This window comes from Pteronotus mesoamericanus, unplaced genomic scaffold, assembly GCF_021234165.1.
Source record: "Pteronotus mesoamericanus isolate MK-2021 breed Mesoamerican mustached bat unplaced genomic scaffold, CSHL_Meso_final scaffold_85, whole genome shotgun sequence".
Lineage (NCBI taxonomy): Eukaryota > Metazoa > Chordata > Mammalia > Chiroptera > Mormoopidae > Pteronotus > Pteronotus mesoamericanus.
Genome location: NW_026555329.1, coordinates 48,189,203 through 48,215,585, shown reverse-complemented (window position 1 = coordinate 48,215,585; position 26,383 = coordinate 48,189,203). Strand labels below are relative to the sequence as shown.

The 26,383-nt window shown below is 36.5% G+C and overlaps 1 protein-coding gene across 1 annotated transcript in view; it reads right to left on the bottom strand.

Annotated features, from left to right (window-relative positions):
• Nucleotides 1–26,383, bottom strand: part of HECW1 (HECT, C2 and WW domain containing E3 ubiquitin protein ligase 1) — a 681,615-nt gene that overhangs the window by 270,318 nt on the left and 384,914 nt on the right. Inside the window, exons 8-10 of the mRNA XM_054564310.1 lie at nucleotides 24,097–25,383; nucleotides 19,068–19,166; nucleotides 13,814–13,964 (exon numbers count right to left, since the gene is read on the bottom strand). Of these exons, the coding sequence (XP_054420285.1) occupies nucleotides 13,814–13,964; nucleotides 19,068–19,166; nucleotides 24,097–25,383 (1,537 nt within the window). The remainder of the gene's footprint in view (nucleotides 1–13,813; nucleotides 13,965–19,067; nucleotides 19,167–24,096; nucleotides 25,384–26,383) is intronic.

The window sequence follows — 26,383 nt, the reverse complement described above, 5'->3', positions numbered from 1 at the left end:
AATAAAAATAAAAAACTCAACAAGGGTATTGTGGTACAACATTGAACAACACTCGATCAAATAGACTTAATTTGATATACAGAAACATTCATCTCAAAGAAGCAAAATATACATTTTTTTAAAAATTTATGTATTTATTTTTTAAAATATATTTGTCTTTGCCTTCTCCCCACCACTTTCCTTTGCTCCCTTCTCCCTCCCTCAACTCTTCCCCTTTGGTTTTGTTCATGAGTCCTTGCTATATGTTCCTTGACTTTCCCCTTCCCTTCTTTTTCCCCTGCCCCCACTCCCTCCTTCCCTATTGTTTCTGTTGGTTTCTTTTCCTTTCAGTGTTGCTGGTCTTATTTTCCTTACATCTTGGTGTTGTTGGTTAGGTTCCACTTATAGGTGAGATCCTATGGTATTTGTCTTTCGCTCCCTGGCTTATTTCACTCAGCATAATGCTCTAGAGTTCCATCCATGCTGTCGCGAAGTTTAGTAGTTCTTTTTTTCTTTCTGCTGTGTAGTATTCCATTGTGTAAATGTACCATACTTTTTTGATCCAATCATCTACTGATGGGCATTTAGGTTGCTTCCAACACTTGGCTATTGTAAATTGTGCTGCTGTGCACATTGGGGTGCCTAATTCTTTTGAATTGGCATTTTGGTGTTCTTAGGGTATAGTCCCAGCAGGGGAATCACTGGATCAAAAGGCAGTTCCATTTTCAGCTTTCTGAGGAAATTCCACACTGCTTTCCATAGTGGCTGCACCAGTCTGCATTCCCACCAACAGTGGACTAGGGTTCCCTTTTCTCCACAGCCTCGCCAGCACCTGTTGTTTGTGGATCTGTTTATGATGACCATTCTGACTGGTGTGAGATGGTATCTCATTGTGATTTTGATCTGCATTTCTCTGATGGCTAGTTTTGTGTATGGAACATTTTTAAAGATAGACCATATGGTAGGGCACAAGCAAGCCTCAACAAATTCAAGAAAATTGAAATCATATCAAGCATCTTCTTATCACAATTGCTTAAAACTAGAAATCTACCTCAAGGAAAAAACTCAAAAACATTGAAATAAATGGAGACTGATAACATGTTATTAAATAATGAATGGGTTAAAAATGGGATCAAGAAAGAAATCAAAAAGTATGTGGAAACCAAAAAAATGACCACACAATAAACCAAAACCTATGGGACACACTAAAGGCAGTCCTGAGAGGGAAGTTCAAAGAAATACAGGCATACCTAAAGAAGATAAAAAATCTCAAGTAAATAGCCTAACTTTACATCTAAAAGAATGAGAGGAACACCAACAAACGAAGAACAGAGTGAGTAGAAGAAAGGAAAAGATCAAGATCAGAGCAGAATTAAATGACATAGAGACTACAAAAACAATTAAAAGGATCAATGAATCCAGGACCTGGTTTTTTAAGAAGATAAACAGAATTGGAATTTTTTTAACCAGACTCATCAAGAAAAATAGAAAGAGGACCCAAAATTAAAATCAGAAATATAAGAGAAGTTACAACTGATACCACAGGAATACAAGGGATTGTAAGAAATTAAAATGGACAACTATATGCCAATAAATTGGACAACCTGCCTGAAATGGACACAATTTTAGAAGCATATGATCTTCCAGTACTGAATGAAGAAGGAGAAAGCCTGAAGAGAATGCTAAAAACTAGTGAAATTGAAGTGGTAATCAAAAAACTCCAGGCACAAAAGCTCTAAACCAAATGGCTCCCTAGGTGATATTTACCCAACATTTAAAGTAGAACTAACTCCTATCCTTCTCAAACTATTCCAAAAAATTCTAGAAGAGGGAAGACTCCCAAACTCCATTTGCATGATCAGTATTATTCTAATTTAAAAACCAAGTAAAGACTCAATAAAGAAAGAAAACTACAGGGCGATATCTTTGATGAAAATGGATGCTCAAATATTCAACAAAATATTGGCAAACTGGATCCACCAATACATTAAAAAAATCATACACAACGATCAAGTGGGATTCATCCCAGGAAAGAGGATAGTACAATATCCACAAATCAATAAACATAATACACCACATAAACAAAATGTAGGATACAAATCTATGATTATTACAGCAACTATTTATGATACAAACACTCATCAAAGTGGGAAAAGCAGGAGCATATCTCAACATAATAAAGACCATATACAAGAAACCTACAGACAACATCATGCTCAATGGGAAAAATTAAAGCTTTCCTTCAAAGATCAGGAACAAGACAAGAATTTCTGTTTGAATCACTTTTTTTAAACTTAAATTGTATTTATTTATATTTTTCTTTATAAAAATATATTTTGCATTAATTTCAAGTGTACAATATAGTCATTAACAATCACACATATACATATTTAAAACATTTTTTAATTGTTCAAGTATGGTTGTCTCCATTTTCCTGCCACTACTTTCCTCTGCTCCACCTATCCCCACCTTCCACCCTCAATTCTTCCCCACTTTGGTTTTGTCCATGGGTCCTTTATACATATTCCTTGACTTGACCCTTCCGCCTTCTTTTCACTGTTACCGACCTCCTCCCTCCCCTCTGGTTATTCTAAGTTTGTTTTTTCTTTCAATGTTGCTGGTCATATTTTTCTTGCTTGTTTGTTTTGTTGGTTAGGTTCCACTTATAAATGAGATCATACGCTATTTGTCTTTTGCCCCCTGGCTTATTTCACTTAGCACAGTGCTCTCCAGTTCCATCCATGCTGTAGCAAAGGGTAATAGCTCTTTCTTATTTTCTTCTGCGTAGTACTCCATTGTGTAAATGTACCATAGTTTTTTGATCCACTCATTTAATGATGGGCACTTAGGTTGCTTCCAGCACTTGGCTATTTTCAGTTGGGCTGCCAGGAACATTGGGGTGCATAGGCACTTGAACCACTTTTATTCAACATAGTATTGGAAGTTCTAGCCACACTGAGCAGAGAAGAAAAAGAAACAAAAGCATCCAATTTGGAAATGAGGAAGTGAAACTGTCATTATTTGGAGATGACATAATAGTGTTCTTAGAAAACCCTATAGTTTCCACCAAAAGTCTACATGACCCAACTAAGTGCATTAGGCAAAACAGCAAGATACGCAGTCAATATTCAGAAACTGAGGGCATTTTTGTACACCAAAAGTGAATTATCAGAAAAAGAAACTAAGAAAAAAATCCCATTTACTATAGCATAAATAAAAATAAAGTACCTTGGAATAAATTTAACCAAGGAGCTAAAAGATCTGTACTCAAAAAAACTATACTACTCTAAAGAAAGAAGTTAAGAAAGAGACAAATAAATGGGAGTGTATATCATGTTTATGGATTAGAAGAATTAACATTATTAAAAATGTCCATAGTACCAAAAGCAATCTATAGATTCAACACAATTCTTATTAAATTACCAATGAGATATTTCACAGATCTAGAAAAAGTATTTGAATAATTTATATGGAACAAAAAGAGCCCCTGAATAGCCTCAGCAATCTTTAGAAAGAACAACAAAGTATGGGGGATCACAATACCTGATATTAAAATATACTACAAGGCCACTATAACCAAAACAGTCTGGTACTGGCATAAGAACAAGTACATAGGCCAATGGAACAGAATAGAGAGCTTAGATACAAACCCACGTCTTCTACTGTCAATTAATATTTGACAAAGAGGACATGAGCATGCAAAGGAGTAAAAATAGCCTCTTTAATAAATGATTTTGGGAGAATTGGACTGGTGCATACAAATAAAATGAAACTAGACCACCAACTTAAACCATACACCAGAATAAACTCAAAGTGGATGAAGGACTTAAATATGTGTTGTGACACCATAAAAGTCCTACGAGAAAACATAGGCAGTAAAATTTCAGATATCCCACATAGCAACATTTTTGATGATATTTCTCATAAGATAAGAGAAGTAAAGGAAAAAAAAATAGGGCATCCAATTAAAAAGTTTCTGCATGGCTAAAGGAACCATCATCAAAATGAAAAGAGGATCTACCAATACGGGAGAACTTATTTGCCAATGATACACCTGATGTGGGTTTGATTTCCAAAAAATATGAAGAACTCCTATGATTCAGCACCAAGAAGACATAGATTCCAAGTACCAAAGTATGCAAAGGACATGAATAGACACTTTTCCAAGGAAGACTAACAGATGGCCTTTAGACATACGAAAAGATGCTCAACATCATTATCCATCAGAGAGATGCAAATTAAAACCACAATGAGATAACAACTCTTACTGGTCAGAATGGCCATCATTAATAAATCAACAAACAAGTCCAGGTCAAAAATGGGGAGAAAAGGGAATCCACTTGTTGGTGGGAATCCAGGCTGGTGCAGATACTGTGGAAAACAGTATGGAATTTCCTCAAACACCTAAAAATGGAACTGTCTTTTGACCAAGAGATTCCAATGCTGAGAATATACACTAAGATTCCCAAATATCCAGTTCAAAAGAACTTATGCATCCCTATGTTCATTGTGGTGCGATTTATAATAATCATGCTCTGGAAACACCCTAAGTGCCCATCAAGAGAAGAAAGATACAGACCTGTGGTACACTTACACAGTGGAATACTACACAGCAGAAACAAAGAAGAAACTCTTACCTTTTGTGAGAGCATGAATGGAACTGGAAAATATTATGCTACTTGAAGTAAGCCCGGTGGCAACAGAAAAATACCATATGATCTCACCTATGAGAAGAATCTAATAAACAAAATGAACTAACGAGTAAAATAGAACCAGAGGCATGGAAACATTTCAGAGACTGACAGGGACTGGAAGAGGAGGGAGTTGGATAATGACAGAAAGAAGTGGAAGGGACTAGTGGAAAACATGTATGATCCATGAGTAAGGAAAACAATGTGGGGATTTACTAGGAGAAGTGGAGGTGGGTTGGGACGGGAGGGCAAAGGGGGATAAATTGGAACCACTGTAATAGAATAACAATAACAAATTTTAAAAGATGAGATAGAGTCATTGTAAGGGATTTTAACATCCCGTTGAAATCAATGGATAGATCTTCCAGATAGATGGTGAACTTATATGACCCTCTATCAGGTGGATTTAATTGATATCTTTAAAGCATTTCATCCAAAAGTAGCATATATATCCTTTTCATGAGCACTTGTATGTTTTCTAGGACAGAGCATGTATTAGGACAGAAAATAAGTTTCAATAAATTTTTAAAAATTGAAATCACATCAAGCATTTTCTCTGACTATATGCTATTAAACTAGAAATCAATCACAAGAAAAAAAACTGAAAATCACACAAATATATTAGGCTAAATAACATTACTGAAAAATGAAGGGTTTAAAAATGAAATCAAGGGAGAAATCAAAAGATACCTTGAAACAAATGAAAATGGTAATACAACAATGAAAAATCTGTGGAACACCAGGAAGCAGTCCTAAGAGGGAAATTCATGGCTTTACAGGCGTATTTCAAGAAACAAACAAAAAACGCTCAAATAAACAATCTCACTTTACACTTAAAGTAACTTGAGGAAGAACAACAAAGAAAGCCCAAAATGAGTAGAAGGAAAGAAATAATAAAGATCAGAGCAGGAATAAACAAAATAGAGTCTAAAAAATACAAAAATAAAAAATAAAAGCAAGAGCTGGATCTTTGAATAGATAAACAGGATTAACAAACCTTTAACTACTCTCCATAAGCAAAAAAGTGAGACAATCCAAATAAATAAAATTAGAAATGAAAGAGGAGAAGTAACAGCTGACACCAAGGAAACAAAAATGGTTATAATAAAATGGTTGAACAACTATATATCAACGAAGTGGAAAAACTGAATGAAATGGATAAATTCCTAGAATCATACAATCTTCCAAAACTGTATCAGGAAGAATCAGATAATCTGAATAGACAGATTATACTTAGTGAAACTGAAGCAGTAATAAAGAAAAAACTCCCAACAAACAAAAGTCCTAAACTGATGGTTTCACTAGTGAATTTTACCAAACATTCAAAGAGGAACTAACACCTCCCCTTCTCAAACTATTCAAAACAATTCAAGAGGAGAGAAAACACCCAAAGTCATTTTATGAGGCCAGCAAAGACACTACCAAGAAAGAAAATATCAGGCCAATATCTGATGAACATAGATGATAAAATCTTCAACAAAATATTAACAAACCAAATCCAGCAATACATTATAAAGGTCATACAACATAACCAAGTAATATTTATTCTGGGAATGCAAGGTTGGTACAATACCTGGAAATCAATAAATGTGATAAAACATAAGCAAAATGAAAGATAAAAATTACACGATCATATTAATAGATGCAGAAGAATCATTTGATAAAATCCAGGACCCATTTATGATAAGAAACTCTCAGCAAAGTAGGAACAGAAGGAGGAAACCTCAACATAATAAAGGCCATATAAGACAAACCCACAGGCAACATCATGCTCATTCAGCAAATATACAGGTATTCCCCTAAAGAACAAAAACAAGACAAGGATGTCCATTTTAACTACTCTTATTCAACATAGTACTGGAAACACTTTCCACAGCAATCAGGCAAGAAAAAGAAACAAAAGGCATCCAAAGTGGAAAGGAAGATGTAAAATTGTCATTATTTGCAGATGACATGATACTGTATATAGAAAACCCTAAACTTTTACCAAGAAACTATCAGAGAACTGATACATGATTTCACTAAAGTAGTAGGAAAAAAATGTCCAGAAATCAGTTGCATTTTTAATATACCTGTAATGAACTATCAGAAAGGGAAACTAAGAAAACAATTCCACTTATGATTACATCAAAAAGCTACCTAGGAATAGATCTAACCAAGGAAGTAACAGAACTATACTTGGAAAATTATAAGACACTGAAGATAGGAATTGTGCAAGAGACAAATAAGTGGAAGCGTATACCGTGTTCGTGGATAGGAAGAATTGACATCATTAAAATGTCCATACTACCCAAAGCAATCTACAGATTCAACACAATTCCTATTAACATACCAATAGCATATTTCACAAAAATAGAACAAGCATTCCAAAAATTTGTATAGAATCACAAAAGACCCCAAATATAGCAACAGCAATCTCAAAAAAGAAGAACAAAGTTAGAGGAATCATGCTATCCAATATCAAATTATATTACAAGTCCATAGTAATTAAAACAGCATGGTACTGGTGTAAAAACACACCTGTAGATTAATGGAACAGAGTAGAGAGCCCAGAAATAAACCTACAACTTTATAGTCAACTAATATTTGACAAAGGAAGCACAAATATACTGCGGTCTAAAGACAGTCTTTCAATAAATGCTTTTGGAAAACAGAGACAAATAATTACAAAAAAAAAGAATAAAAGAAAAGAAAAGAAACTAGACTGCTTTCTTAACATCACACACAAGAATAATCTCAAAATGAGTTAAAGATTTATACATTAGACTCAAAATTATACAAATCCTAGAAGAAAACATAGGCAGTAAAATCTCAGATATTTCTTGTAGCAATATTTTTTTTTGATATAGTTAGTGCCTTGAGCAGGGAACAAAAAATAAAAAAATTAAACAAATGGGACATCAAACTAAAAAGTTTTTGCATAGCAAAATAATCTATCAACAAAATGAAAAGACAAACCACTGAGTGAGAGAACATATTTGCCAATACATCTGATAAGAAGTGAATACCTAAAATTTATGAAGTACTTACAAAATTCAATGCAAGAAAACAAACAATCCCATTAAAAATGGGTAAATGAACACTTTTTCCCATTAAAAATGGGATAAATAAACACTTCTTCAAAGATGACACATAGATGGCCAACAGACATGAAAATATCCTCAATGTCACTAATCATTACGGAAATGTAAATTAAAACCACAACGAGATATCACCTCATACCTATCAGAATGGTTATTTTAAATAAATCAACAAACAACAACTGTTGGTGAAGATGTGGAGAAGGAGGAACTCTTGTGCACTGTTGGTGGGAATGCTGATTGGTGCAGCTACTCTGGAAAGCAGAACGGAGTTACCTCAAAAAATTAAAAATAGAACTGCCTCATTTCCACTAACCAGCAATTCAATTTATTCCATTTCTGGGTATTTATACAAAGAAATCCAAAATACTGATTTGAAAGAATATATATGCCAATACATTCACTGCAGAATTATTTGTGATAGTCAAGATTTGGAAGAAGCCCAAGTGTCCCTTGGTAGGTGAGTAGGTATAACCACTATGTTGTATTTACACAATGGGATACTATTTGGCAATAAAAAAGACGAAAATTTTATCCATTGCAACAACATGGGTGGGCCTGAAGAACATTATGCTCATTGAAAAAGGCCAGTCAGTGAAAGTCAAGTACCATATAATTCCTCTAATATGTGGAATCTAATAAACAATCTGAACTAACACATAAAATAGAGACAGATTTATAGAGAAGGGGTTGACCTATCTGGAGGTGATTGTGGGGTAGAAGGATGAGCAAAAATTATAAAAAGAAAGAAAGAACTAATAGATATGTATAACAGTGTGGTGATTGCAGGGGTGGATGGAATGGCAGTGGGTGGAGGTAAGGGTGGGTATAGGTGGAATAAGTGGTGATTTTTATAAAAAGCAGTTCATTTCTTTTTAAAAAATCAATGACACTTCTATTTCTCAAGAGCACAATAATTTTATCCAAACAGCTAAACAATCCAAATTTAATTATTTAAAATAATACATATTTATAGTTTCTGATTGCTCAGTGTGAAGGTAGTATTAGTTAATTCAGGATATTCTGAAAGTGTAGGACTTTACTTGGGAAATGGTCTAATACAGAGCTCTGTTTAACTGTGGTGCCATACTGGGCACTGGAAGGAGTTATACAGAAGCATAATGTAAAAGGTAAGGACTCTTACAGAGGCAAGCATGATCAATTATTGGTTGTAGAGGATGTGGTCACAGGTGCTGCGTGAAGTGTTCTGGAACGTTTTCAGGGACCACGTGACATTTGGATTTGACCTTTGCAGGAGATATATACCAGAAAAAAGGCAGGTGACTTCCCTGTGTGGCAGAGCCTTTACATGCTGAGAAATGTGTGCCTACTGTGCGGTGTGGCTGAGTTTGAAATTGGTGACCACACACTGCTTTTGTTTGCTCAACATTTCTCAATGTGCATCTTTTTGAACAAATATATTTGATTTTTTTAAAATTTTAATTTATTTTTTCAAATACATTTGTCTCTGACTACCCCCTACCACTTTCCCTTGTTCCCTCCCTCATCCCTTCCTCAGCTCTTCCCCTTTGGTTTTGTCCATGAGTCCTTGCTATATGTTCCTTGACTTTCCCCTTCCCTTCCTTGTCCCCACCTCCCCTCCCTTCTTCCCTCTTGTCTCTGTTGATTTCTTTTCCTTTCAGTGTTGTGGGTCTTATTTTCCTTGCATCTTTGTATTGTCGGTTAGGTTCCACTTAGAGGTGAGATCATATGGTACTTGTCTTTCACCCCCTGGCTTATTTCGCTTAGCATAATGCTCTCCAGTTCCATCCATGCTGTCACGAAGTTTAGTAGTTCTTTTTTTTCTTTCTGCTGCATAGTATTCCATTGTGTATATTTGATTTTTAGTCACCATGTGTAGCTAAGGGAAACTCCTTACAACACTGAGAAATCTTCTCTTTTGCTGTGAGATGGAGATCGTTGTAAGTTTTCTCTAATAACTGAATGCTGTTTTTTTAAAAAAACTGTGACCCCTCTATGTGATCACATCTGCAAATGATAAAAGACTGGCTGTATACATTCTGTGGCTCCATTTATCACACTAAGTCACTGAAAAACTTTAAATGCTTGAAAGCAACAGGTTATGGTAAGTGTTAAAGATGGAAGCAGCAAATATAACTTCTTATTCAGCAAAGTCTGGCTTCCTCTATCACCTTGGTCATCTCGACTGGAAGGCACAGAACTTTATATACTAAAGCCTGTAAAATTTCTCTAGAGGCCTGGCTCAGAATGCATTTGGCCTAATTTTTATATTATAACACCTGGACACCATAAATTTTCGTCAATTTTTATGTCATAGGTCAAGGTGCTTACTTCCGTTTCTGATTTATTGTTTTGCTTTAGTGTTCAAACTACATCTCTCATAGGTATAAATGACGCTCTCCTCATTTCTTTTTTTTGTTGTTGTTCAAGTACAGTTGTCTTCATTTCCTCCCCATCACTCTCCCCCATGACACCCATCGCCACTTCCAACTCTCAATTCTAGACCCATTTCACTTTGTCCATGGGTCCTTTACACATGTTCCTTGACTTGACCTTTCCCCTTCTTTCCTCCATTATTTTCCTCCCCTTTCACCTCTTGTTACTGTCAGTTTGTTCTTTATTTTAACATCTCTGATTATATTTTGTTTGCTTATTTGTTTTGTTGATTAGGTTCCACTTATAGGTGAGATCATATGGTATTTGTCATTCACCGCCTGGTTTATTTCACTTAGCATAATGCTCTCCAGTTCCATCCAAGCTGACTCGAAGGATAGGAGCTCCTTCTTCCTTTCTGCTTCATAGTGTTCCATTCTGTAAATTGAAGCATAGTTTTATGATCCACTCATTTACCAGTGGGCACTTAGAGTGCTTCCAACACTTGGCTATTGCAAATTGTGCTGCTATGAACATCGGTGTGCATAGGTTCTTTTGAATTGATGTTTCAGAGTTCTCAGGATATACCCTAGCAGTGGGATTGCTGGGTAAAAAGACTGCTCCATTTTTAGTTTTTTGAGGAAATTCCATACTGTTTTCCACAGTGGCTGCATCAGTCTTCATTCCCACCAACAGTGTACTAGGGTTCTCTTTTCTCTACAACCTTCCTAGTATTTGTTCTTTGTTGATTTCTTTATGATTGCCATTCTGACTGGTGTGAAATGTTATCTCACTGTGGTTTAAATTTGCATCTCACTGATGGCTAGGGATGCTGAATATCCTTTCATATGTCTCTGGGCCCTCTTTATGTCCTCCTTAGAGAAGTGTCTGTTCAAGGCCTTTGACAATCCAATTAAAAACTGCTCTCCCAGCTGGACGGCTACATGCAAAAAATTGAAATTGGATCATCAGCTGACACCATACACAAAAATAAACTCAAGATGGAGAAAAGACTTAAATATAAGTCAGAACACCATCAAAGTCCTCGAGGAGAACATTGGCAGGAAACTCTCAGATATCCCACGCAGCAATTTTTTCACTGATATGTCTCCTAAAGCAAGGGACATAAAGGAAAGAATAAACAAGTGGGACCTCATCAAAATAAGAAACTTCTGCACGGCAAAAGAAAACATCAGCAAAGTGAAAAGGGAGCCAACCATATGGGAAAATATATTCGCTAATGATACATCAGATAGAGGTTTGTTGTTCAGAATACACAAAGAACTCACTCGACTCCACTCCAAGAATACAAACGATCCAATCAAAAAATGGGCAAAGGACCTGGGCAGATGCTTTTCCAAGGAGGAGATACAGAGGGCCCAGAGGCATTTGAAAGGCATGCTCAGCATCACTAGCCATCAGAGAAATGCAGATCAAAACCACCATGAGGTCAGAATGGCCATCATAAACAGATCCACAAACATCAGGTGCTGGCGAGGCTGTGGAGAAAAGGGAACCCTAGTCCACTGTTGGTGGGAATGCAGACTGGTGCAGCCACTATGGAAAGCAGTGTGGAATTTCCTCAGAAAGGTGAAAATGGAACTGCCTTTTGATCCAGTGATTCCCCTGCTGGGACTATACCCTAAGAACACCAAAATGTCAATTCAAAAGAACCTATGCACCCCAATGTTCATAGCAACACAATTTACAATAGTCAAGTGTTGGAAGCAACCTAAATGCCCATCAGTAGATGATTGGATCAAAAAGGAATGGTACATATACACAATGGAATACTATGCAGCAGAAAGAAAAAAAGAACTACTAAACTTCGCGACAGCATGGATGGAACTGGAGAGCATTATGCTAAGCGAAATAAGCCAGGGGGCGAAAGACAAATACTATATGATCTCACCTATAAGCAGAACCTAACCAACAATACAAAGGTGCAAGGAAAATATGACCAGCAACACTGAAAGGAAAAGAAATCAACAGAGACAAGAGGGAAGGAGTGGGGGACAGAGAAAGGGAAGGGAAGGGGAAAGTCAAGGAACATATAGCAAGGACTCATGGACAGAACCAAAGGGGAAGAGCTGAGGGAGGAAAGGAGGGAGGGGGCAAGGGAAAGTGGTGGGGGGGAGGCAGAGACAAATGTATTCAAAAAAATAAGTAAGTAAATAAATAAATAAATGTTTAAAAAAAAAACTGCTCTCCCTTGTGGGTTGGGGGTGGGATGGGTGTAAGGGGACAAAAGGGGAAAAATTGAGACAATTGTAATAGAATAAATATGACTTAAAAATTTTTTAAAAAATTGCTTTCTCTATTTCTTAGCCTGCTAAACAACTTTAGTTTATCTGTGCTGACAGACCTAAAGGCTATGTCTCTCTATGGATTCTCAACAAGGTCTCTATGTAAAATGAGCTGTCTGTATCCTCTATTTTTTAGTTATAGGAATTGTGTTGCAATCACCATGAATGGACTCTCCGATGTACTTCTGGTGCATTAATACCTGATAAAACTGGATTATCACAAGTTCCCCAATGTAATATCCTCTCTTTTTGTGGAAGTGATTATAGAGAAATATGCTGTCAATGGAAATTCTTTCATTATTCTCATTAATGACTTAAACACTAACTACTGATGGGGAGCAAAGGAAAGCAAATGTCTTCCAAATGTTTGAGCAATAGAATACTCCTGGAGATCTTCACTTACAGCATGATTCTCTGTGCAGAACAGTAATGAGAGTTTAATATTTTGTCTCTGAGTATTTTTAATAGGACTAAATTGTCCACTTTTTTTTTCTAGTCAACACAGTTAATTTTCAAAGAACATTTGATATCAATGGAGGTGTCCCCCAAACCCATTTCTTTATTCATTTTAATCCCTTTCAATCTTTTATTTATTTCATACTAACAAGATGACGTGTAGATACAATTGAAGTTGAGCTGGCATTTTGTATTCCTGGATAATAAATTATCCTAAAGCCACCACCCTGGCCTTAAATAAGAAAGATGCCTGGCATGATGCTCATAATAGGTTAATTTTGATTGCAGGTTAAAAACAAAAATTATATATTTAAAAGTTCATCAGTAAGGGTCTAGTTTTTAGACAAAATAATTATAAAAATATTTTTAAACTCTTTTTTAAGATGAAATCTTTTTAAGAATTAGTATTTCTGAATATATAGCAATTATGAGACCAGAATAGATATGAATACAGTGATATATGAGAGTTCCTCTCCAAGACGCATTTAAATTTCTATGAAATTTATCCTTGTAATGTTTACAGCTGTTCAAATTCAGCTATCATTTGTCAATATGGCAAACAAAAAGTGCCTCCATGTATAATTTTGCATACAATTTCTGGAGGGTTCATATGAAACTAACATCCTCAGTGAATACCTAGGGTAGGGGGGAGTAGGAAGGCTCCATGAACCTCTTGATTAAGAACACTTGTTTTCAAGCTTGGGCCATCAAGAAGTTGAGAGAATTCCCCACATATAAATGACACTCAGGTTAGTTCATCTCTTGCCACCAAATTATAAATATACCTTTTTAAGTACCTACTATGAATGGGTTTCTTAAGATATAAAATTAATCTCTGACCCCTTCATACAATTTGAGCAGAAAAGTGTAACATGAGATTTTTTCTTTAGCTGTCATTCTCCTTTCACTCTGGTTTATAGGGACTTTTGGCATGCTGATAACCAACCGCTTGTTGAGTTGCTCCATCTGCTGAATGGACCCTGATCTCCTCATCCCGTCATGGGTGGCTGCTGCTGTTGGGCACTGCCAGGTGGTCGTGCGGTTCACATGATCCACATAAAAGACCCGCCCATGGCTGTCAATGCGAGCTTCCCAGTCTAGCATGTAATAGAAAGGCAAAAAGAAAAATAAAGGACAAACTGTTGGTCCACGTGAAACAGATACCACCTCCAGGTCTTTTACAGGTAGAACTTGCCATTGGTTACTTGCTGAAGGCCAACCCTGCCCCAAAACCTGTCATGACTTCTGAGGAATTGACCTGGAATTGGCATTCCAGAAAAGAGCATACTAGATTAATATTTTCTGCAGGGCCATTTTTACTATTATTTTTAAAATATTTATTTATTTATTTTAGAGAGAGAGTAAGGGATGGAAAAAGAGAGAAAGAGCCTCTCACATGCCCTAAACTGGGGACCTGGCCCACAACCTAGGCATGTGCCCAGACAAGAAATTGAACTGGTTCACAGGCTGGTGCCCAACTCACTGAGCTACACCACTCAGGGCTTTGCTGGGCCATTTTAAACAGTAACTATAGTTCTCCAAATACAACCTATGTTGAATTCTATTAATTCCTATAGAGAACACCTAATATTTATTTTATTTCTTTCTTTCAAAATTTCCATCCTGTCCATCTTGTTGTCTACTCAAATGACAGCTGAAAGATCGTTCAAACCAGTTTTAACTACAGTTCTAAAATATTCTACATGCAACTTTAGATGATCTCCATCTAATATTTAGCAGCTTTAATTGATTGCCATTCCTCTTGAGAGAGATTTGATACCTAGGACTTCAAATCATCCTTTTGATAACTTGTAATTTCACAGTGTATATTCAACCCACTGTGGCTGCCAAATATCTCTTGACCAAAACCAAACCAAACCAATAACAACTATTTAAAAACATCAAGGTTTTAAATACCTCTTAGTTGATAACCATCCAAAACAGTAAGGGGGTCCCAAGATAAAGATAAGTTCCTTTACTTCTCAAATTTCAACAACAAGCAAACTAAAAGGTGGAATCATAGCTATACACTACATAATGCACATAGGGGCTGGGTGAGGTGGGGTGGATGAAAAAGTTCTCAAAACCGAGAGAGTTGGCAGTACATATAAATATCTGAGCTTCACATGGAAAAGCAATATCTGTTATACCAAAATAGGCAAAGCTTTTAGAGTTCACATGTAAAAATGTGGTAGAAACAACAGCTTCATAATAAAATTATGCTGAAAAATTACAGAAGAAAAAGCAAAAATGGATACAAATGAAGGAAAATCATTCAGCTTTTTAAATGAGAAAAACTATAGACTTGGGGAGTAGATCACATATTAATGAAAAGTTATCATTCAGGTAATGCATAGCAACTCTCATTTTTTTAAATGAAAATCTTTATATATTTAGTATATTTATTACTGTGGCTTACATAGGACATTTAACTGAGGAATTACCAAAAAATGCCCCTCTGTCCATAAAAACCAAAATATGTGAAAACACCAAATTTAACTTACAAGAAAAACTGAAGAAAAAATACAGTAAGATTGCATAAACAAATTCTGGGAGGTTTTGATTAAAATTAACTTCTAGACAGTCCACTTATCAACTTTTAGTTTTAAATGTTAATGAGCTCCTTGATAAAAGTCTGTGAATGTATAACTATGAGGTAATTAATCTTGAACCAAAATTTTTGAAATTTCAGTGATTTCTAAACTAGTAGCAATAGGACATATTTTTCCCCTTGAATCCAACATGACTATTATCCAACCAAGAATGAGTATTAATCTTTAAAGAGTATTGTGCTATCCAATTCAATTGAACAAACTCCTCTTAGCATTTGTTATGAACTAGAAACTATGCCAGGTCCTGAGGACACATGAGGATGAGCAACACACATCCCTGCACTCCATGCACTCACAGTAAAGAAAGGGTTCCTTCAAAGACAAATCTCAGTCTCATACATTCTCTATGGAAAAGAAAATAATAGAGAATGGTGCAGCAATAATAATAACTTCTCTCTGCAAGTTTAAATCTTTCCAAATCACTAATATAAAAGGATAAAAGCCAGATTTGTCAATATATTATATATGTGGAATTCACACTTTTATAAATATACAAAAAATAACAGTTAAGTAGAATTAGAGATTATAAGCATTTTTATAGGTTGCTTTATTAAGAATTAACTTCCACATATTTTAAAAACCATATCATATAAAGAAAGAAATGTCCAAATGAAACTTCAGGCATCAGCATGTCCTGATGGACTTGACACTATGATTCCTAAACAACTCCTGAAAATAATACCTTAATGATGGTGGGGCAAGTTAGAATCATTCATTCCCATCAATTCATTTGTGACTGAAGGACCTATCATATGTTAAATTACATATTTTAAATGAAGTTTAAGAACAATGTAGAGTGTAATAAACTATCATTTTTAGTTATGATACTAACAAAAGTAAAACTATACATTTTTTTATTTTAACAATTTCAATACCATGTTTGTAGTCTCAACTTTTGAACTTCAGTCACATATTCAATTGCCTTTTGACATCACTACCTGGATGACATCTTAAATATAACATGATGAAAACCATTCTTCAGAGCTTTCCCACCCAAACCTGCTCTATCTGCAGCCTTCCCTTCCTGTCTCAATTAAAGGCAACTCCATCCTTCTAGGTACAAATTCTTGAAAACATTCTTGACTTCCATTTTTCTCCCACATGTCACATCTAATCTGTCAACAAAGTCACCCATAAAATCACCTCCATGGCTCCGCACTGGCCCAAGCCACCCTTATTTTTTACCTAGGTCACTACAATAACATTTTGATGGGTCCCATGTTTCTATCCTTCCTTCTCGCAACTTAATGCCAACACAATAGTCACAGGAAATCTTTAAAAACCTTAGTCAGAAAATGCCCTTTCTTTGCTCAACACCCCACAATGTTACCCTTTCATCCAGAGTAAAAGACAAATCCCGTAAGTGGTTGAGAAGCCCCTATAATTCAGGGAAGTCTAACCTTTTGGCACTTCTGGGCCACGCTGGAAGAATAAGAGTTGTCTTGGGCCATACATTAAACGCATTGTAACATGTAACCATAAAAAAACCTCATAATGTTTTAAGTAAATATATGATTTTGTGTTGGGCTTCATTCATAGCCATCTAAGGCCACATGCGGCCTGTGGGACACAGGTTGGACACCCCTGCTTGTGATCTGGGTTCCAATATCTCCTTGATGTTGTCACCTACTCCAGACACACTTGGCTCTTTGATATTCTTTAAATCTACTAGGCAGGCTGTTTTCTTTTTTCAGGAAACTCTTTCTCCTCAATACCTGCATGTATTACTCTCTCACCTCCTCTAAATCTAGTATCAAAGGTTGCTTTCTCAAAAGCTTACCTGACCACACTATTTAAAATGGCAAACCAGCCAATAACACAAACTCCAGATGCCCTTACCTGCTCTGCTTTTTAATTTTTGATACCACTTATTAACATCTAACATATTGTATTATTTCCTCACCATTTTTTATTGTTTATTCTGTCTCTGCAAGACAACTGTAAACTCCATGAGAGCAGGGACCTTTGTCTGTTTTGTACCTCACACAAAGTAATAATTCCATAAATATTTGTTGAGTGAATGAGTATCAGTAATGAAATCATCCATGTAGTATTTGAGACTAAGTAAATTTAGTTGTTAGGCTACACTACAAATTTTTCTAATATTTTTCATAGTCGCATGGACAGAAAATCAAAAACTATCTGGAGAATTTTGTTTTCATTATTTAAAACTGCTTATATAAATTAATTATTTAAATTAGGCTTATATATTTAATTTTTAATAATATTTATATGTATAAGTAGTTATTACTCTTGCATAGCTTGGAAGTCAGTTCATGCACACTTATATTGATAGATTTATTTGTTGTGGGGAAAGTGTTCTTTTTTTCTGGAGAAAACATGTTATAGATATTTTTCAGATAAGTGCTAATTAGGAAGTATCTCTAGCAGCATTAAAATTTTACTATTCATTTGTGGAATGTCCATAAACCAATGTATAAATAAAGAAGTCAGGTGTCACAAGATAAAGAATTTAATGTTTGACTTGGCCTTTCCCGCAGTATGGTCTTCTTTTAAATGTATACAAATTAAAGATATTCACTGATTTTTCACTGAAAAAATACAACTGAATAGGAGAAAATTGGTGTAAATGAAAAATATATCACATTAGCAAGAATAGATGAATTAAGGAATAAACATTTTTCTTTTTGAAAACTGTTACCACTTTATGTAAGCACAGGGCAAAGAATATAAAGAAATATTAATTATTAGCATCCTGAAGAGACCTTGCAGTTACAGAATTTATCAAATCTTAAGGGTTATCTTTGCTTGGAAAACAAGTCTAAACCGAAACAGAGATGTTATAGAAGTCATGAACATGTGAAGCTAAGTGGGGTGTCAGTTCCTTCTTACAAATTTATTATAATGGAACATTATGAGGTTAAGAATAGACGGATATCTAGAAATTATTTAGTCTAAATCAAACATTTTAGTAAATGAGGATATTGAAGTTTTACTTTACAAGTAAGAAAACTGAGTCTCTGAGAAAGTAAATGATTTTCCAAGTTCAAATGACTAGTTGGATAATTATTACTTACATATCACAGCTACGAGGAGAAAATTATACTGAATGTTATCCCTAAAGATATTTTTCTAAAAAGACCTAAGAACTACAGAAGAAACTTGAGGTTGACACCTATTGATACAACTATAGTAAGGAAAATGTAAGTTCATGGTTCCTGAAGGACTGAAATGTTTTACTGTATGGAGATGCTTGTAACATAACAGGTCCAATGAAGAACAATAGGATCATTCAGTCTTGAATTGTAAACTTTTAAATATAAAATAGTAAAATTTGAAACTTAAGGGATATGCACAGTTTGCAGGGACTAGTCAGTCTTATAAAGAAATGTTCTCCTTTTCAGAAGTTGAGGAGCACTGAAAATGCTGGGTTATCTTTTCAAGATCACATGCTGAAACCATTTGTTAAAAAATCCAAACAATTTGTATAGTAGGTGCTGTACTGGTTTTTTGATATCAGTGTACAGTATGGAGTTGAGGAAGAGTTTGGATGTTTACATATGAATTCAGACTGACCTGTTTAGACTTGATAGAAAGAGTTAAGACAGCTTAAAAACTAAAGCTTACTTGGTGGAAGAGGCTCGTCAATTGTTGGGTAGTGATGATCAGGCCTCAAGGAAGGAAGCTGGCTTACTGGCTGGGAATTATGGAGTATAGGACATTCACCTATGGACAAGATAGTCAAGACATTCAGGTTCACTCATTGGTATGGCAACGTGTTAAAAAAAAAAAAAAAGCAAGACTGTAAAACAAACTACTATAGAAAAAAAATCCCAAAGAGTGAGCAATTTATTTTTGTGTCAGTTTACTACATTCCCAGTCATTTATGAGAGAAGGAACAGAAGTAATTATATTTTTTAAACCCCAAAGAAAATAGCCAGGCATTTCATGATGATAAATCACAAAGACCAATATATAGGGTTAGGGTCTGAGTCTGTAATCACCTGAATTATCTCGATGGAAAGGTGGCATCAGAAAGGGACACAGAAGAAAACAGCAGGGCCTGACTTTAGCCCAGAAAAAGAGACAGGCTTGTTTGAGGGAAGTGCAGCATTTGTAAGGTCCCATGAAATCTCAGTGGTCTTGTGTAAAATTATTGCTCTGTGTGTGAATGGGTTTTATCAGAGGGCTGCCAAATGTCTGTTTTTTTAGAGTTTGTTTTGGAATGAACTCTTAGATGGTGTCTTTCCAAGATGGGGTTAAGGAATTGGTGGATCAAGAAGGTGAATTACTTTAGTACAGAAGCTAGTAGTTGGGGGAAGTCCAAGGAGCTATGGGATTTTGTGACTGTTCCAGATTACTTTGAGGAAGACTCAGGCAAGCCAGAGTGCTCTACAAAGAAGAAAGGACAGGATAATGGAAGTAGATAAGAGTTAGGAAAACTGAGACAGGAAGAACTGAAGCGTAGAAGAGGGATAGAAGAAAGAAGGAAGACAATAAGTTCTGGAAATAAATGTAGCAACAGAATGCATGCTCTGGTTATTATTATAGACATATCTAATAATACTGTCAGTCAGACTTATAATGAACTGAGTAGTGTTCTAAAATGGTGTTCTTATTTCACAAAATCCTGAGGTCCTAGTAACACTTTGTGTAGAGTGGCCATGTGGATCAGAGGCTGACAGCAATTGCAAAATTAATTGTAATTAATTGCAATTGCTGGTTGGATAGCTACAGGGGTCCAGGCTGGGAGTCAGCTTCCATTCAGACTGGTGTCTTCCCTCCCCCTACCTCACATGACCTTGGCTTTATTACAATAACCCCTATTGGCCAGATGAAAAAGGTCAGACTTTCTCATTCTTCTGCCCTTATTGGCTGATGCAAATAGCAACAGTTATGTAATCCCTGGGTCAAAAAGGAGAGGAACTAAAAAACAGCAGGTAATATCTTTGTGGGACCTCAAATTTCAAATATTTTCCAGAATATCCACATATGGACAGGATGATTCTTTCTTTTAATTCTATCTTTACAGAACTGATAATAAAATAAAATAAAATATTTAGGAAGTTAGATGAGTTTAATTTAGTAGTTTAATTCTTAGAGCTAACAGGGAAAATAAAAACAGAGGTATTCAGGAACACAGAGTCCATTTAAATCTAAATATAGTACATAATTTTTTGTGTGAAGTCTGGTATGTTACTCAAATCCTTGGGGTCCTCTGAGTCTTTAAGGAAAGCCAAGGAAGGTGTCCCTCATATCAGTTCACAACTCCTTGTGAACTGACTCCTATTTCAAAGATGGGCTCTTGTCAGTCTTTATATGTGCTTAGTGTCAGAAATCTAAAAACAATGGTACACTTGTCATATCATCAGCTGCTGTGTTTTTAATTTAGTTTCTTAAAAAAAAAAATCTTACCTCTTGTAATTAATTCAATCAATTGGGTTAATAAATCTTCCAAGCTAGTGGAAACATTGTCACTTGAAGGGGTTAATGGAGCTGATCCCACCTTTAAACCCCAAGGGAATTCAGTCACTTGGCTGATGCATCTCAGCCAACTGAATGGATGGGGCACATAGAAGAAGCAAGAGATTCTATTCTGCAAGAAGCTGTAGCTCCATACAATCACTTCAAACACAAAGCAAGTGTTCAGACCTCCTAGAACTTCCAAGAGGGAAACATACTGCACTTGAAAAGTTAGTCTCATTGCTTATCTGCCTGGAAGAACCCTCATTTGAGGAGAAGCCAAGGGCTTTATGTGTATCCTCATTTAGTCCTTCTAATAACACTTTGAGGTAGATTCTACATTTACACCCATTTTATAAATAAGAATGGAGTAATTATGTAACTTGGCTAAGGTTTCATAGCCAGAAAGTGGTGGGACTGAATATGATAAACCCAGGCTCTAGGGCCTAAACTCATAATCTCATTATGTTGCTCTTTTAATTTTATTTTAAAGTTTAAAAAACAACTATTTTGTGTTGAGGTTAAAAAAGGTTTTTATAGAGAGCAAAGAAGCAAAAAGTAGATAAAGAATATATCCTCAGTAAGTTGCTGTAGATTCATCTTCCTGGGCACAGACAGTTTACCTTGGCTAAGGCAGTGAAAGAATTTGCAATCTTAGAAGTCACGGCAAGGGGCTTTAGTGATTCTAATGAGAGAAGAGGGCCCACATGCATATATTAGGTAGGGTGTGTTGAAGCCTTTGAGTTGTGTCAGTGAGGGGACAGATCTACAATGCTGATACCTTTAACTCAGGACTCTGTGAAAAAGTCACATGCCAACATATGTGCAGCTTTGATGAGATTAGTCCTTCTCAGGAATCTTCATATTGATCTTGGTGATGATCATCATAGGGAAGTGTGCAGGTGCTTCTTAACCTTTTCTGAGTATACAGTTTGCATAATTTAGGAATTTATGCATTTTTTTAGATGTTGCCCTACAAAGATTTCTGCTATGGCCCTAAAGCACATTCCGTCTCCCCTGCTGGAGAAGGATGTGGGCAGTATGTTTTTGTTGTTTTTTTTTTTTTCAATTTCCTAAAACATGCTTTTACATAAATGTGTACTGAGCTAATTTTCAATTAACTGTGTGTGGACTGTCTCCCAAAATGGTGGTCAAAATATACCCCATAGGCTACAATGATTGATAGACTATGAATCCAGGCTTATTTTTGTATGGTTCTGAGGTAAGAATGATTACCTTTTTAAATATAAAACTGTTAGAAAGAGTAGCCATTGGTATGAACAGTTGCTTGATTTTGCCTTTTGACTCACAAAGCCTAAAATATTTACTCTCTGACCCTTTACTTTCTGTAAGTTTTGTGACCTCTAAAATATCCCTGCCTGCTCTTAGTTGTGTCCTTTTATGTATGTATTCCAAAATTTCCTTATATTGTAATTATTTTTAATTGTGTAGTCATTATTGAGTTATCTTCTATATGCTATCTGATAATGATCTATTTTCCTGTGCCCAGCATTTTGTATTGGTCTGAGGACAAGAAGGCACTCAAAACATCCTTGCTAAAGACAGAAATTGACTATCATGGGTGCCTTTCATATTGTATGCCACTGTGGTGTATTGTATGTCACTACAGTTTTCCTCCTTGTGTTTCTCCTCTTTTACCAATATTGCACTTCATCTTATCACATGTGTCACATTCTCTCACTTTTTCTTTCTCTGAAGTGTAGAATTCAGCATTGTTGAATACTTAAAATTTTTTTTGTGTGCTCACTTTAGTTTCTGTCAAAATTTGTTGGTGCTAGGCATTTGTGTAGGTGCTGAGAATTCAAACATAAAGAAGATACGATTCTGGTCCTTCATGAATTTACAATACCACCACATTTTGTTTGAAGGCTGATTTAAACAGCAAAATTACAGAATCTATATTTTTTATTTTAGTTTTTCCAGTTTCAATGAATACTTTTATTATTTATTTAATAGATCACCAACTTTGTTTCCCTCTCTTGCAACAACTGGAATTTCATCTAGTTTTCATGCTGAGTAGCAAAACAATGATAAAGATAACCAGAATAAGCTACTCTGTGAAGAAAATTAAGATATCAGCTTACTTTCTTTTAACAGGCAAAATGTAAATATATGCATTCTAGAGCGTACAATAGTTTAGTCACTGCAAAATTCAGATGGGATCCTGAAGAATGTTAGTAAGTCCAGGGTGCAGTAAAGATGAGCTGATATGCTGTGTAACTGTTGAAGTGTTCCTGGGCTGCATTTCTCAGTCACTAGCTGACTCCTGAGATGGGGGAAGATTTTAGCTTATATCGTTCTCTTTTAAAACAAACAAATTATTTCATATAGTTATGTGACTTAAATTATTTCTCCCGTGTCACTGTCACTAGACTGGAAGATGCTTGCCAATTCTAGATACAAAAATTCAAATTAATTTCACATTTGATTCCAAGGCATGACTAAGAAGGGTCTATTTTGGTTGAAATACACAACACATTTTAAATTTAGAGGTGGTAGCTTTTCAATTAGAATCTCACTTGAAACAGAGAGATTTATGCACTCACGTTATTCTTCCCTTCCATTTGCCAAAATGGTCCAAAAGAAAAAGAAAACAAAAAAACTAAACATAAAAACACCAAGAAAAAAAAAAAGCAGTAACCAAAGTTGAGCAGACAGAAATAATGGTAAATATATATAGACTATACCTATCTACATGTACACAGGCTAGTTAAAGTCTGTACCAGAAGTAAAATCAACTTACATTAACATCTATTGCTAATCTTTAGTAAGTTTTGGGAAGTCAGCAAGTACTTCCACATTATCCACCTAATGATATGATGATTGTTTCTGCTTATCATATGATACTAGCCTTGATGCTCTGGTTACTGTCAAGACAGGAAGTACATGTACACTATGTAATATGTACTCTAGCCATAGTGATTAAACAGAGAGACACATGTACAAAGTGTACACTCACATGCATGCATTGGTAATTGTTAGTGTATATCTGAGAGGTGGTAGGGTGTCAACTATTCATAGTCACAAATACGTATGCAGAAGACAGGCATACACATTGCCACAGCAACCCTATTTGGGATTGATCCTCTCACTCTTCTTTTTAAACCATGTTGGTTAAGACCTGTGTTCCCCTGGTGGTCCTATTCTCATTCTCATCAGATTTGATGTCTACCTTCTCTCCGATTGCTTGGGCCTGCCACAGGGGATTCCAAACCATCAACAGTTCTTGTCACACTCCTGGCGGGGGTGGCTGGCTGTTCTTGCCAGGGCCCAACAGCATTCACAGCTTCTAGGTCCAACTCTGGGCTCTGCACCGAGTCTGGCACTGACTCGAATGCACTGTTCTCTTCCTCCTCTTCCTGCGAGGAGAAGACAGTGCTCTCAGAGATCTTGGCACTGTCCAAAGAGGAAAAGCGAGTGTGGCTGGTGAACCTGCTGCCATTGTAGCAGGAGCCACTGTAGCAAGAGCTGCTGTAGCAAGAGGTGCTGTAACATGAGGAGCTGTAGCAGGAGGGGCTGCAACAGGACGTGTCACAGCCTTCAAAGCTGTGGTCACCACCCTGCCTGGGGCTGGAATCACTCTCACTCCCTGTGCTGGGGACTGAGCTGTTGGCCAAGCCCGAAAGCCCCAGGTGCATCGTGCTTAGAGTAGACCCCTCGCAGTTCTCAAAACCTTCTTCCAGAGCGGGCAGCTCAGCAGTTACCGTGTCCTCCTCACTGAACCCATCCTTCTCCAAAGTTTCCTTGAGAGTGGACTCTTCCTCAGCACCCTCCTCCTCCAGGAGGTTGCCATCCTGGGCCAAGGGCATGCTGTGCAGCAGGGTGTGAATGCGAATGTAGTGCGTTCTCGGGGTTTCGGGGTCACTGCAGGCTGATGCAATCACTGTCTCCAGTTCGGACACAGGCAAGGAACACGGCCTGTTCTTTCTCTTCACTGAGGCATGAAGCTGTAGCTTGTCCTCCAGCTGCCCCAGAGCAGACATGTCTACCCCACCCACCTTTCCCTTTTCCTCCTCCTGCCCCCCAGTCTTAGTCTCTGCCACAGGATCCTCAGTGCTGTCTGGGGTTTCACCATCCTGCAGCAGCCTGGGTGGGTGTGCCTCCCTTCCCAGGGCCAGCCCTACAGCCAGGTCTTCTGCACTCAGAGTGGGCTTGGTATCCTCTGGCCCTGCGTCCCAAAGTTCCCCCGCCCTGTCAGGTCCCATGGAGACTGCGCTGTAGTCTTCTCCTGCCTCAGTGGTACCTGCCACTTCCTCCACCAGCTTGCCAAGCTCCAGGCTCCCGTTCCCTGCAGCGACCAAGGCACTGCCCTCCCTTGGTTTCTCTGACTTGTCACTTCTGGACGTCTCTGGTGCTTCCTGTAGAGGCTCCCTGTGGCAGCTTGCCACCAAGTTGTTCATGAGATTGTCCTGAATTTGTGCTGACTCAGCTTCAGTACTCAGGGAAATTTCTTCATCATCTGTGGGCAAGAGGAACATGTCATTCCTTCCACAAGAATAAATTTTGGTGTTAATATACTACACTAGACATGGACATGTAAGACATCCTAAGGGATTTTTATTTTAGGATTGGATGTAGGGGTTGATGAGGGTTTCTCATTTGCCAGTGCTCAGCTGAAACATCCTGTAAGAATATGTTTTCTTTCTAGAACAACTAATCATACAATTTATATGGAACCACAAAAGACTACAGATAATGAAAACAATCTTGAAAAAGATCAAAGTGGGATGTATCACATCTCTGACTTCAAATAATACTACAAAGCTATAAAAATCAGAAGAGTATGATAATGGCACAAAAACAGATACATAGACTTTGGAATAGAATAGAGAGCTCAGAGATAAATTCTCACTTATACGGTGTTAATCTGTGACAATAGAGGCAATGATATACAATACAGTAAAGACAGTCTCTTTGATAAGTGGTGCTGGGAAAACTAGACAGATACATGCATGCACAAAATGAAACTGGACCACTTTCTTACACCATATACAAAAATAAACTCAAAATGGATTAAAGACTTAAATGTAAGATTTGAAACCATAAAACTCTAAGAAATTATAGGCAGTAAACTCTTTGACATTGCTCATAACAATATCTTTTGGGATATGTCTCCTTGGGCAAGGACAAGAAAACAAAAATAAACATATGTGACTATGTCATACCTAAAAGTTTTTGCATTACAAAAGAAATCATCAACTAAACAGACAACTAGGAAAGATATTTACAAATAGTATATCTGATAAGGGGTTAATATTCCAAATATATAAGGAACTCATTCAACTTAATATCTTTAAAAAGAGTAATTCAATTAAAAAATGGGCAGAAGACCTGAAAAGATATTTCTCCAAAGAGGACATACTGATGGCCAAAGGGCATATGAAAAGATGCTCAACATTACTAATCATCTGAGTAATGGAAAATAAACCACAATAAAATATGACTTTACACCTGTCAGA